Source organism: Lacerta agilis, chromosome 13 (assembly GCF_009819535.1).
Source record: "Lacerta agilis isolate rLacAgi1 chromosome 13, rLacAgi1.pri, whole genome shotgun sequence".
NCBI classification, from domain to species: domain Eukaryota; kingdom Metazoa; phylum Chordata; class Lepidosauria; order Squamata; family Lacertidae; genus Lacerta; species Lacerta agilis.
In genome coordinates, this window is record NC_046324.1 from 42,179,145 (window position 1) to 42,192,330 (window position 13,186).

At 39.9% G+C, this 13,186-nt stretch overlaps 1 protein-coding gene across 1 annotated transcript in view; it reads right to left on the bottom strand.

Moving 5' to 3' along the window:
* The window catches only part of CYTH3 (cytohesin 3), a 64,974-nt gene that overhangs the window by 18,632 nt on the left and 33,156 nt on the right, over nt 1-13,186 (bottom strand). Inside the window, exons 2-5 of the mRNA XM_033166437.1 lie at nt 10,333-10,415; nt 9,190-9,254; nt 7,588-7,654; nt 2,621-2,739 (exon numbers count right to left, since the gene is read on the bottom strand). Coding sequence (XP_033022328.1) covers nt 2,621-2,739; nt 7,588-7,654; nt 9,190-9,254; nt 10,333-10,415 — 334 coding nt within the window. The remainder of the gene's footprint in view (nt 1-2,620; nt 2,740-7,587; nt 7,655-9,189; nt 9,255-10,332; nt 10,416-13,186) is intronic.

Genomic DNA, 13,186 nt, shown 5'->3' on the forward strand with positions numbered 1-13,186 from the left:
AATATAGTTTTGCCTGTCCAGAACCTTAAAGCTATAAAATTTCTCAGTTTGAACTTCCCATCTCAAACATTCAAATTATTGCATACATTGTACATTTCTGCACTGCAAGCTGATACTCCCCCAAAGACAGATGGGCACGTGAGGATGTCTTTTAAATATATTTTTAGTATACGTATAGACATTTAACCATCGGAAGAAATGTCGAGAAAGTGTTTGGAAAATTCTCAGACACTAAATAACTTGCTAAAGATAATACGCACTTGGCTAAAACTTATCTCCCCTGAGCTGACATGCCATTCACAAGTGGTACAGCACAATCCTAAGCTTGTTACTCAGAAGTAACTCTTACTAAATTCAATGAGACTTACTTTCAAGTTAACATGGCTAGGACTGCAGTTCTAAACACTTCCTAGTTCCACCGTGCCTATAAGTATTAAGCTACAAAACTTTCATACAGTCCACACAACTGCCTCATTTGGGGGGGGGGGCAAGATCTACTGGGAAGAGTTGCTGTGTTCACTAGGCCCGGCCTCCTGAGCTATTTGTTTCTTTGAATAAAGAGTTAACTTCACTGACACCATGTGAGTTACTACTGACCTACTCCTGGTACCCACCTCTGACAGCAGTCTATGTTGTCAGGTATAGGCCAGGTAGGCACAGCTTGGCCAGAATGGCCTCACAGGGCAAATACGAAGGCCTAGCAGGTTTAATTAGACCCATAGAACAGAAGTTCCCCATTCCAGATGTACATAGTAAGCTACACTTTATTTTTTAAAAATATATTTTATATTAGCTACAGTTTATTGACATAAATTAGGAACAACGACAAAAGCAGCTTAGTTCTGTTGCAACACAATGTTCTTTAACTTTCAACTGCCACATTAGAAACACAAGAAAGCCTTACTCCTAAGAAACTCTGAAATACCATGTTAGATATTCACACCCAAAGAGACTGAGTGTATCTTCTCGTCCAGTATGAATTACTACTTTTATTCATGCCGTTTTGCGACTGCAACGGAGCTTGTGAACGATGCCCCATATTTTCATCTCCGAGAAGCATTACATCACAATAAGGCATCTGGTATCTATTAAGATACTCTCTGCCAGAGTCTGTACTATTTTCAGTCACGTATAAGGGAGGAGGGTTTGTGTGAGGGACCTGAAGTTGTTTGCAGACCAGGAAATCCAGGTTAAATTGGATAAAGAAGCTCTCAAGATGATTTAAGTTTGCAGTCTTTGCTATACACATTGATTGCAGTTTTGGTTCTACTTTTTATAAATCAAATTTGCAGCCAGAATGGCCTTTATGTTTAATATTTGTTCACATTAAAAGCTAGGGGATGCTGCTATTCCTCTGAAGTGCCTGCTTAAACTATATATTGCCACCAATAAGATGTTCACAGAAGACAACATTAAACAGACGAAAAGAACTATTATTAGGACAGGCAGTAGCCTTGCTGATAGCTAATAATTATGTAGCCAGCTGTCTCCTAAGATTAGCAGGCTCTTCCTCTCTGGTCTCAACATTAAATGCCACACATGATTGTCAAAATCTAACTCTGAAACCTCCCAAAATTTGCATCACAAAACCCAAACATTTAACTATCATTAATCCTATACACTTATTTTTATAAGTGTTTCCTCTACTCAGGAAAACATGTGTGAAGAAGATACACCTGTGCAATGTGTCGTTTTGCTTCTAGTTAGAAGAAACAGTCCCTGCCCAACCACATGCATTCCTATCTAGATTTTTATTTTTAAGATCTCTGAGTTTCAGAAGAAAAGAAATGCAATGGAGAAAATGCCCCTTGGAATTCACAAACCTATATGAGCTGCTTCAAGCTGTGGTAAAGCACACACTTTGAACACAGAAAGTTCCACATTCAATCCATGGCATTTCCAGTAAGAAGGATCAGGAAGCGCATTCTGAGAAAGGCTATGAGTCAATGTTGGAGATCCCTTACAGGGATAGGGAAGGGCCTACAGCTAAATCATAGAACATATACATCATATGCAGAAGGCTCCAGGTCGAATCTACAGCAATTAAAAGGATCAGGCAGCAGGTGAGGTGAATACCTAAGACCCTGGAGAACTACTGCCCAAACAAAGTTGACAATACTGGGATGGTTTGGACAAACAACCTGGTCTCATGTATAGCTGCTTCCTATGTCACTATCAAAGGAATAAATAATAAATGTGCTTATATAAGGAGGTAAGTTGAATATTGCAAATGACTTAGTAGGGAGGCCACAGTTGGAGCCACCAATGATAGGATATAGTCTGTGCCTACAGACTCTGCTTTCTATAGCTGCCCATTAAGATGCACTGCTGGTTTGCTAGACTGTGGTCACCACACTGCTTTCAACATGAATATTTAACCATTTTAAAACAAAAACAAAAACCCCAAAGTGCATTTCCATCTGTTAGGCGGTGGGGTGGTATTTCTGCATCATATTCATATTGAAAAACTTTTCAGGTGTTCCTATTTTCCTGCATGGCGTATATATTCTTACAGACGTGCATGATACATAGCCATGGTCAAAGAGAACAAGAAGAATCAAAGTAAGGCTCCCCATGTCAAGCTTAACATAAAAAGACACACAGGTTGTTCTCTACTTACCTTTCACCGAGATAATCTCCAATGACAGTTTTATTTAGCCCTTCCCCTTTATAAAGGAACTGTGCAATGTCCTCAGGAGTATTCTGCAAGAGGTCGTTTTCTATGAGGAACTGGATTCCCTAAAAAGCAGCAGGAGGAAATAAATTCAGTTGCTTTCGTCTTCACAAGATTACCGGTATATGTTCTGAAAATACGAAGCTGTGGAGTTTTTATATCTATTTCATTGGTAAGTAGGAGTTTGCCTATGGTTGACAAATGCAGCCTCATCTGTACACACCCTCCTCAAAGCTCACCTTTTTTGGGAAGCCTTTGGATCATCCCCCTTACCTTACTGAAACTAAACCAAAATACGTATAATCAAAATAATCAGCCATTATGAACATCCCTGCTGAATTACACAACGTAGTCCTGCATTCTGTTCTCACAGCAGCCTATCAGATGCTTATGGGAAGCCCACAAACAAGACATGAACACAATAGCACTCTTCCTTGCCTAATCATGTCTCCATAGCATCCCAATATAAATTCCTTTTATCACTAGTTAAAAGATTATAAGTAGTACAAGATGGAAAATACCTCTGCCCAAGGCTTTGGACAGCTGCTTTGTATATTAATTAAGGACTTTTTAGCCTGACTAAAGGGCAACCAAAGCAGTTTACAAGATATAAACATAAAATGTACAATCACAATTCACCTTAAACCCTCAGAAAAGATAGCAGTGGAAATAAGCAACAATATTGTTCACCCCAGGATAATATCAGTAAAAACAAATTAAGCAATTCAGCACCAGATGAAGCAACAGCAGCAGACTAATATGCTTTCAAGGAAAATAAACTGGAAATAAATAGATCTTCAATATACATTTGAAGACTCGTAAAGACAAGGGCTGCATGACCCTAAATTGAAATAGATAATACCGAGCTAGATGCACCACTTGTCTGAGTCAATATAAGAGACCTATGTATGTTTATAAACAGATCAAGGAATTTTAATCTGCCGCATCTTTCATCCCTGCTTCTTTTCTCTATTTTTTCTTTTTCAGTATTTATTAAATGCAGGTATATTGTTGACAGAAAGTGTATATTGCAGAAAGTGAGGAGGAATTAAAGAACCTTTTAATGAGGGTGAAAGAGGAGAGCGCAAAATATGGTCTGAAGCTCAACATCAAAAAAACTAAAATCATGGCCACTGGTCCCATCACCTCCTGGCAAATAGAAGGGGAAGAAATAGAGGCAGTGAGAGATTTCACTTTCTTGGGTTCCATGATCACTGCAGATGGTGACAGCAGTCACGAAATTAGAAGACGCCTGCTTCTTGGGAGAAAAGCAATGACAAACCTAGACAGCATCTTAAAAAGCAAAGACATCACCTTGCCGACAAAGGTCCGTATAGTTAAAGCTATGGTTTTCCCAGTAGTAATGTACGGAAGTGAGAGCTGGACCATAAAGAAGGCTGATCGCCGAAGAATTGATGCTTTTGAATTATGGTGCTGGAGGAGACTCTTGAGAGTCCCATGGACTGCAAGAAGATCAAACATATCCATTCTCAAGGAAATCAGCCCTGAGTGCTCACTAGAAGGACAGATCCTGAAGTTGAGGCTCCAGTACTTTGGCCACCTCATGAGAAGAGAAGACTCCCTAGAAAAGACCCTGATGTTAGGAAAGATGGAGGGCACAAGGAGAAGGGGACGACAGAGGATGAGATGGTTGGACAGTGTTCTCGAAGCTACTAACATGAGTTTGGCCAAACTACGATAGGCAGTGAAGGATAGGCGTGCCTGGCGTGCTCTGGTCCATGGGGTCACGAAGAGTCGGACACGACTGAACAACAACAACATATTGTTGACAAGCAGCTGATGCTTGTTGGTTTGCAAGTCTTTTATTATTACATTAAATCATTTTAGAAGATCTAGTAAACAAATAGTAATGGTATAAATTATTATCTATTCCATGTTAGCCCTCAGGATGCAAATTACAGAGATAATCTTCTTATAACTGAATATTTGTCTGTTCATCATGCTAATGACTTGACACACAGCATGATCTGGGAAACTTCAATGTGAGTAGATAGAAAAATAGATAACACCATGTAATTACAACTGTATCATCAGATAAAGCAGTTGGTTATAGTAATCTAAGCCATGGAGCTAACTGTGGCATTAGCTTTCAGTGCATTTGTATCTATAAAATTATGTATAGCCTTATATATTATGCACCATATTTTTATCTAAAGTTGTGTCTTTATTTCAGCTAAGGCTGAAATCTGTAAACTGAACAGAATGGGGTTTACCTCTAAGTAAACATACATAGGATTGAAAATGAGCTACATATAATGGCATGTCCTGAAGTCAATAAAATAATCTCCAATTCTGTCAAATGACTTTGAAATAGAGCACAGACATGTGAGCCGGTACAGACATAACAGAGAGTTATGATTTGGTAGTACATGAATTAAATATTTTAAAAGATACATGGACTCACACACTGCTATTCCCTCCCTCCTTGGCTTGTGGCACATCCTATTTTGCTGTTTCATCTGAACTGTCAAACTAGGGTTTGTGTTTGCCCTGCAAACCAGGATTGGTAACCAGGATCAAACCATCATTTCCAATGGTGGTTTGCAGAGCAACCACAAACTCTGGTTTACCGGGTTGGAAAAAGGCAAGTGATAGTTTGCCAAACACTAAGGAGGAAGGGTGGGTGCATGAGGGGAAGAAGTCAGCAGATGAGCCCAATGGTCTTTAAAAGAAAGGCTTGTTAATATTGCACCAAATTATAGCTTGATGTTCTCTCTAATCCAGACCACGTTAGGGTATGTCCTCCCCTTTTTTATTTTCTGTTGGAAAGCAAGTTTGCACCTTTTTATTCAGGTTGGCATGTGTGCATTTTAACAGGATTTAAATGAGTTTAATCATGTTTTTATTACTGGTTTTATTGCTGTTATCTTAAGCAGCAATGGCACTTGCAACAATGCAACAGAAATGGCAATGGTTCATTTTTAAAACCAGCAAGCTCAAATGTGGTTTTTAAAAATAAACTGGAGATAATGAAAAACAATTTTGTTGTTGTTTAGATGTTTAGTAGTGTCCAACTCTTTGTGACCCCATGGACCAGAGCACGCCAGGCACTCCTGTCTTCCATTGCCTCCCGCAGTTTAGTCAGACTCATGTTGGTAGTTTCGAGAACACTGTCCAACCATCTTGGACAATATTTGTTAACAAATTGATCAAGCATTCAGATGCAAGCAAACAGGTTGCAGAAACAACAGCAGTAAAATATTTTGTTGCTGGACAATTCAATCAACAACTGCAGCCTACTTTATCAGGGCAAACCCAATGCCATTTTATCAGTCTGAGAAGCTATTTTTAGTACAGGAAACTGTATGCTCTCTCTTTCCCCCACCCCACCTTCCCTCTCCTCTACCCAGTCTCCCTCTGAATTGCTTTACCATCTAGAAAACTTCCCTGAACACCCAGCTGGAACATGAATACCAACAATCAACTTCCTTTTTGAAAATTGCAAAGAAAGATGCACATTTCATGCAAAGGGGAACATGTCTGCCAACCATATTTCCACTCATGCTGGAAACCCCTGGAAGCTAAAAAATTAGTTACAATTCAAAATCTCATCAATAGACTCCATTTTTTAATCTGTATGTTTCTGAAATTACTTTGCTTTAATAAAGCCTGCTTTCTGGAAATTCAGATGCCCCAAGCAAATACTTTGTCATCTTCCGAAACAAACCACTTAGGAAAACAAGATTCCAGACCTATTCAGCTTTTAGAGCAGGAAAAAAAGAGCAAGAAAAAGGCAAAGAACTGAAAGAAGAGGCAAATATGTGCTGGTGAAGCTGTCTCTCAAAGTTATGAGATACGGAGAATAGAGTGCTTTATATTATTAAATATAGTATATGTAAACATTGAGCAGCAACATCTGCTGTGCTCTTTCAGAGGAATGTTTCAGAGGAACATGGAGAAATACAGAGCTGGTACTAGTCCTGGGTGCAGGGCTGTATCTGCTTTCTGTGCAGGATCAATCCCTGGCATCTCCAGGTAGGGATGAGAACATTCCCTGCTTGAGAATCTGGATAGCTAGGCTACTTTCCAGCAGCAACAATACTGAGAAATTGGTCAATGGTGTGACTCAGTATATGCCAAACACTCTAAGGCATTTGCCTAGCATAGCAATTAGCAGGTGACACAGGGAAAGGTGAGCAGTCCCCCTAGAACAATGGCATCAGCTATGAAGCTCCATCTTGGGATCATCCTTGTGAAGTCAGCCTTGATTCCCTGGCAGCAGCTGTCTGTTAGCGTTTATGCCAGCACAGGTCTCTATAAAATCCCCACCAAGGAAGAATACACATGCCTTATATGCGCTGATGAAGCAAACAGAACTAGGCTTTGGGAAGGAGACAGGAGGACTCTAGGACCCTGTCAGAGGCCTCAGGTCTCCTTCCCAGTGATGCTGCTTCCTGCCTTGCCTGGGGCTGCCAAAAAAGGCCCCCCCCCCCCGCAAGCCGCATGTTGGACCACCCTGCCTTAGGTGAATGGCTGAGACAGTCTTGTTTTGCCAGTCTTTGGGGTCATTTTTTATTTGTACCGACTGCTACAAATGGTTTGATGTTGCTCTGGCGAATTCCTTGGTACTCGGATGTTTTGGCTCCTGAACCCTGCAAACCCGGAAGTGGGTGTTCCAGTTTGCAAACGTTCTTTGGAACCCGAATGTCTGACGGGGCTCCTGCAGCCAATCAGAATCCGCACTTTGGTTTCTGAACGCTTTGGAAGTCATACAGACTTCTGGAACGGATTCTGTTTGACTTCCAAGGTACAACTGTACTTCATTGTGATTTTATTGTATAAATGTTTTTAATCTACTTGCAAGCTGCCTTGGGATATCTCGTAACTGAAAAGTGGGATATAAAACTTCATAAATAAATAAGCATACGTTCTCAAGAACACAAAGGTCCTACCTTCTTGGGATCCATATTGAACTTTTTTCTTCCCATAGCTATTTGTTTATTTCTCTGTGTAGTTTTGCTGTATATTTGTAAGGGGGGAAATAAAAGGAAAAGATTATTACACAGATGTATTTGGTTAAACATCTTTGATGTTTACATTTTGAATGTTATTTACATGTTCATCTTATACAGCCAGTATGAATGAATAGGATGGAATGGCTGAGCTTTTACTTCCAAAGTTAAAGGGAATTATTTACCCTCAAAAATAATTCAAAGTAGCTTTGACTTCATTTTAGATTTTTAATACACTGTGTTTAACCCTCCTGACATACATTAGAGGAAGGGCATTAAAGAGGATAATGTGCATGGCTTTAACCCACAAGCCAGTTAAACTGGATTATTTCAATCCAAGCCAATTGGCGGTGCAATCTTTGGAGTCTCTGTACTGGCAAATAAGCCTTTAGGTCTGCTGCAACGCTAGCACAAAACAGAAGCCTATGATGTTGCAGTGGCTGAACATGCTAGCTGGGGACATTGTGCCAGAGAAGCTGTGGGGAGTCTGCACTATGTTAGCTGCATCACACAATGAACTCAGACTTCAAGACAGAAGAAAGTGTTGCAGAAATGAGGACACACTGCATTCTAATGGCATTCCAGTCAACACAAACCCAAATGCACCCAGAGCGACACACTGAGTATTAGCTTTAACAAAAGTACTGACAGTGGCAGACACCACAGCAGGCTAGATACACCCTATTTGCTAAGATCAGGATGCTACTTAATTACTTTGGTGTATAAGTAAATTGCACAAACCTCTTTGGTGGCTGCTTCCCAGACTTTAGAACTCCCTCCCTGGAGAAGCTAGGCAGGCTGCCTATTTGCTGTCCTTCTGCCAGCAGGTGAAGACAGCCTTTTGGGAAATGACTGCTTTTAACTAAAGGGCGTGTGCCATGCTGTTTTTATTATAATCATTTGTATGTTTTAAATATATTTTATAGATTTATATAGCTTTAATTCTATCAATGTTTTTGTGATGTTTTTCCCTATATTTTTAGCAGTTTTTAAGGGAGAAAGGTGGGGTATAAATAAATTAACAACAACAACACTTTGTGTCCTAAAGGATCCAGAAACACGCTCCACTGATTTTAATGGACAAAATGGCAAGAGTCACCTTAGTAAAGTTTAATACTAAATGTGCAGAACCTACACACATGCACAGCCATCAAGGCAAAGCTTACAATGACGCAGGAACAGTGGTATTATGTGCAAGGTCGAAAGTGAGAGAAACATTCCAAAACAGTGCACTCAGCTGCCATTTCTCAACTTTGTAGTGCCCGCGGTGCTGAATATCACAATCATGGGGCTAACTACCGGTAGTTGCTGTACCCCATCCTACATTTGCTAAACTAGCTCTTTGTGGGAATAAGCAGTAAATTTCAATAAACAGAACAACTTCTAATTATATTCCCCCCTTGAAGACAGGCAGTACATAGGGCCGAGTAGATGATCAAGGTCTCCGCTGGAAGTTAGGCTATTTCTGCAAGGCCCTCAAAAAAGCTGAAGCAACAGAATGCTGCTTTTCCATAAAGCATACTTGTGACAAAGTCAGCTTACCTTTCCTCTACACTTGTCAAGTTATCGATTTCAGTCATAACCTCTGCTATTTCAAATTTTAACCGCTGCCAACATGAGAGAAGAACACAAGTGAACATTAAACAACTTTTCCAAAAATAGGTAGATTTCACTGGCTTCTTTCTGAATTTAGAAATGGAGCAACAATCCTATCACAAAAGTCTGCTCTGATGTATTTACCTGCAATATCATACTATTCACACACCACTATGACATTTGGGTGTATGAGGTGTTAGGGGAGGGGTAGTACCTCTGGTGGGGGACACCTCGTGCTCCTTCTGGGGTAGTTTGTCCACCTTTGGTCCTCACCCTGCACTCAGTTTTCACACGTGGCTCCTAGAAGCTGTCAGTATGCAACAACATCAAATGGTTTTGACTGGCTGGCTAAACCAGGAGAGGGCAGCCGATGGGTCTCAAACCCTCAGTGAGTTAGGGACTTCCCCTGCATGAGAAGACAGGCTCTGCCGGATTGAGCGCATAAGACCAATTGGGGGTCCAACGGTCAAGAAGGCAGTTTCTGCACATGTAGAGGGAAGTAAGGGGCAGATGGAGCTTGTCAACCTGGGAAGGTAGCCCATGTAGGAGAAGGAAAACTCTGATCCTAAACCCCTGCTGTCTTGTGGGATATCTTCAAGAGAAGAAAAGAGTAAGGAGTAAACCCTACACAAATCCGGAGTGGAGTCCCAAAAAAGTTGGATGGGGCCTGGTATGCCTCCTTCCAGAAACTCCTGCAGCCAAGCTGGTGCCAAACATATTGCTCTGCTTTCCTTTGGACCACATCAGTGAGACCAAAAGGGAGGTTTTATCGTCTGGGCAGCCCAGGACCCCCCATGCACACTGCCCAGGCTTGCACCCCGGGGAGGTCACTATGTGCTATAACGCAGTGGTTTGACTTCACCCCCGGAGGTACACACCATTGTCTCTTGAGACAGATGGATGCCAACAACTATGACATCAATTTCTGCAGAGGTATAGCACTTGGAACACCTAATTCTAACAGCAATTATTGGAAATTAATCTCTTCAGACTGTGGTAAAAAGCTTCCATAGTGTTTTACAACTCAATACACAGTTTGTACCATTAATTTCAGAGCAACAGACATTTTGAATTAAGGAAAATGTTTACCTCAATATCATCAATTAATTCTTTTTTTCTACGGCGAATATTGAAAAGCTCTTCTCTCTCTTCTACAGAAAGATCATCAGGCACTGGAGGGGAAAGCACACACAATTACCGGTATGTATAACTGCTTTATACTCTGGTACTTCATGTTTCACAAGTAAAAGCCTCATTCACATCAACAGAGTTTGTGCCAAGAAAGCACAGACAACATTCTTAATGACCAACTTTGGAGAAAATAGTGATGCCTGTATATAGAACTTGGTATTAACTAACAAATGCAATTGTCTCTCAGGGTTTCAATACGAATGACAGACAGTTTTCACATTATGAAAAGTAAACTGCTTTCCATTCTATTGTGTATTACATTCATACTACAAGCATCATTCCAGTAATCAAAGGACATTAAAGTCTTCCTTCACCTTGGTTCTCTTGTAAATCTGATTTATCCTCAGTTGTGCCTCAAGTCAAGTACAGCCAGCAAAGGGATTGCAATAGCACTTCGTGAACCAGTAGGAGCCAGCAAATGTGTTCAGCGGTTACATTAACCCATAGTTTTGTGTTGCATGCATGAGCCTGCTTCCCACTCCCCCCACCCCACTGCCCTCATATTCATTAGGCGGTAAAGAGCATATGCTGTTGAGTTGCATCCAAACATACCCACTGAAATTAATAGACACAATAAAACTTAGTTGGATACACCCCCTATTTTTAATTAATTGTTATTTGTCTTTATGTCTGAACTGGAAACTGTAATTAGTTTCCAATATACAACCCAGGATTTTAAAATCTTAATGTGAAGTTGGCTCGTCTGAACATATCATCATTAAAGCTAACCACAGTTTGTGCTAGTTCTGACATAACAAAGCATATTTATAATATGTTTTCTTGTGAAGAGAAGCTCTTGTCATTTAGGGGAAGTATTAGTCTAACAGTAAACACCTTCAGGCTGCCACATATTTTTCCATATATAATTCAACACTGTCAACTGAACAACTCGACTAACACATCTTTTCAATGAGGAGGTACAGCACAGGGTAATTTGGAAACTGTTTGCTTTAAAAAAATGATAAAAGGAGTTCGTGCCTCAGACTTCATGATAGACAAATACTGAAATAATTAGCAACATTACTTTTTCCACATTAACGGTAAATTGTGATAAATGAAGTCATTTTAAACAGCAAATGCTTTCTGCTTATCTAAAAATACAAACATTTAGAAAACTGGATAAAAAGAAGCAGCAAATGTTACTTAAAAAATAATAATTGTCTCTTCTTCAATGTATTTGACCACTACTGATGTTACTCTCAATACCTAATAAACACCACTTGGAAGCATTCATAATACTTGGAATTCTGAATATAAATAAAAGAATTAAGAACATCAACCATAAAACACTCTCTCTCTCTCTCTCTCTCTCTCTCTCTATATATATATATATATATATATATTCTAAACTGCAACGAAATACCATGACAGAACAGTATGCTGTTTAGTTATCCACAACCACACCTTTAAAAAAAAAGGTCAACGCACAGCAGTGACTGGAAAATCTTGAGTACCAAAGTGCTCCATTTTAAATAGGTTTGCAAACATGGATGCTTCTTCCTTCTCATGTGATGATATTTAAAATATTCATTCATTAATTCATTGAATCTATATACCACTCTATACCCAGAGGTGTCAGAGTGGTTCACAGAACAAAGTCAAACTATAAAACCACAATACAATGGTACCTCTGGTTACATACTTAATTCATTCCAGAGGTCCGTTCTTAACCTGAAACTGTTCTTAACCTGAAGCACCACTTTAGCTAATGGGACCTCCCGCTGCCACTTAGCCACCAGAGCACGATTTCTGTTCTTATCCTGAAGCAAAGTTCTTAACCTGAAGTGTTATTTCTGGGTTAGCGGAATATGTAACCTGAAGCGTATGTAACCCAAGGTACCACTGTATATATAATAAAAAAAGAACCCAATAACACCCCCCCAAAAAAAGAATGACAATTTAAAAGGGCATAGGATGTCAATCAAATCAACCAAAGGCATGGTTAAAAAGGAACATTTTTGCCTGGTGCCTAAAAATGTACTGTATAATGAAGGCAACAGGTGAACTTCGCTGGGGAGAGCATTCCACAGATGGAATTCTACTATTTTCTGTTATGTTTCATTGAATTGGGGGACATGTCTGTCACTGTCCTGTAGTCAGCTCCCATATAATTATGGGTAACATTTCCAGATCATGTAGGTACGGTACTTCTCAACCCATCACTGCACCACCATCAAGGTCACTGACTGTGGTGTGGGGAAAACCCATATGAAGGAGAGCATTTACACATCATAGGATTTGGAAACTGTAGCCAAAGCAACATAGAAACTAGGCCAAAGAGCTGAAATTATGAGAAGACGTTATGGTATGTTACAGATACCCAAATTATGTAGCTAAGCTTTAAGCAACAAAGCTTCTAGTCATGCAACACAAGGGTTTGTATCTGTCTGAGTTTTGGTGCAGTGTAACAAGACAATCCTAAACAAAATCTTAACCCTATTGGTGGTCTGCTCTAGCATTCAGTGTTCTGTGGAACAGCACTGTTAAAAAAAAAAACCCAAAAAACATACATACAAAAACCAGGTGCAATGAGAAGAGGAAATAAAACATGCTAGTGTAGGCATATTTCCTCTGAAATAAGGAAGAGGAAAGGTAACCTCCACCCAAATGGGTCACTGTTTTATTCTGATTCACTTCTGATTCATATTGCCACCCATTATTTTTAAAAAATACCGTCACCTAAAATGCCACTAAACCATGCAAGCTTCTAGACACAGAACTTGTCCAGCCCTAAGGAATGGAGAAGAGAAAG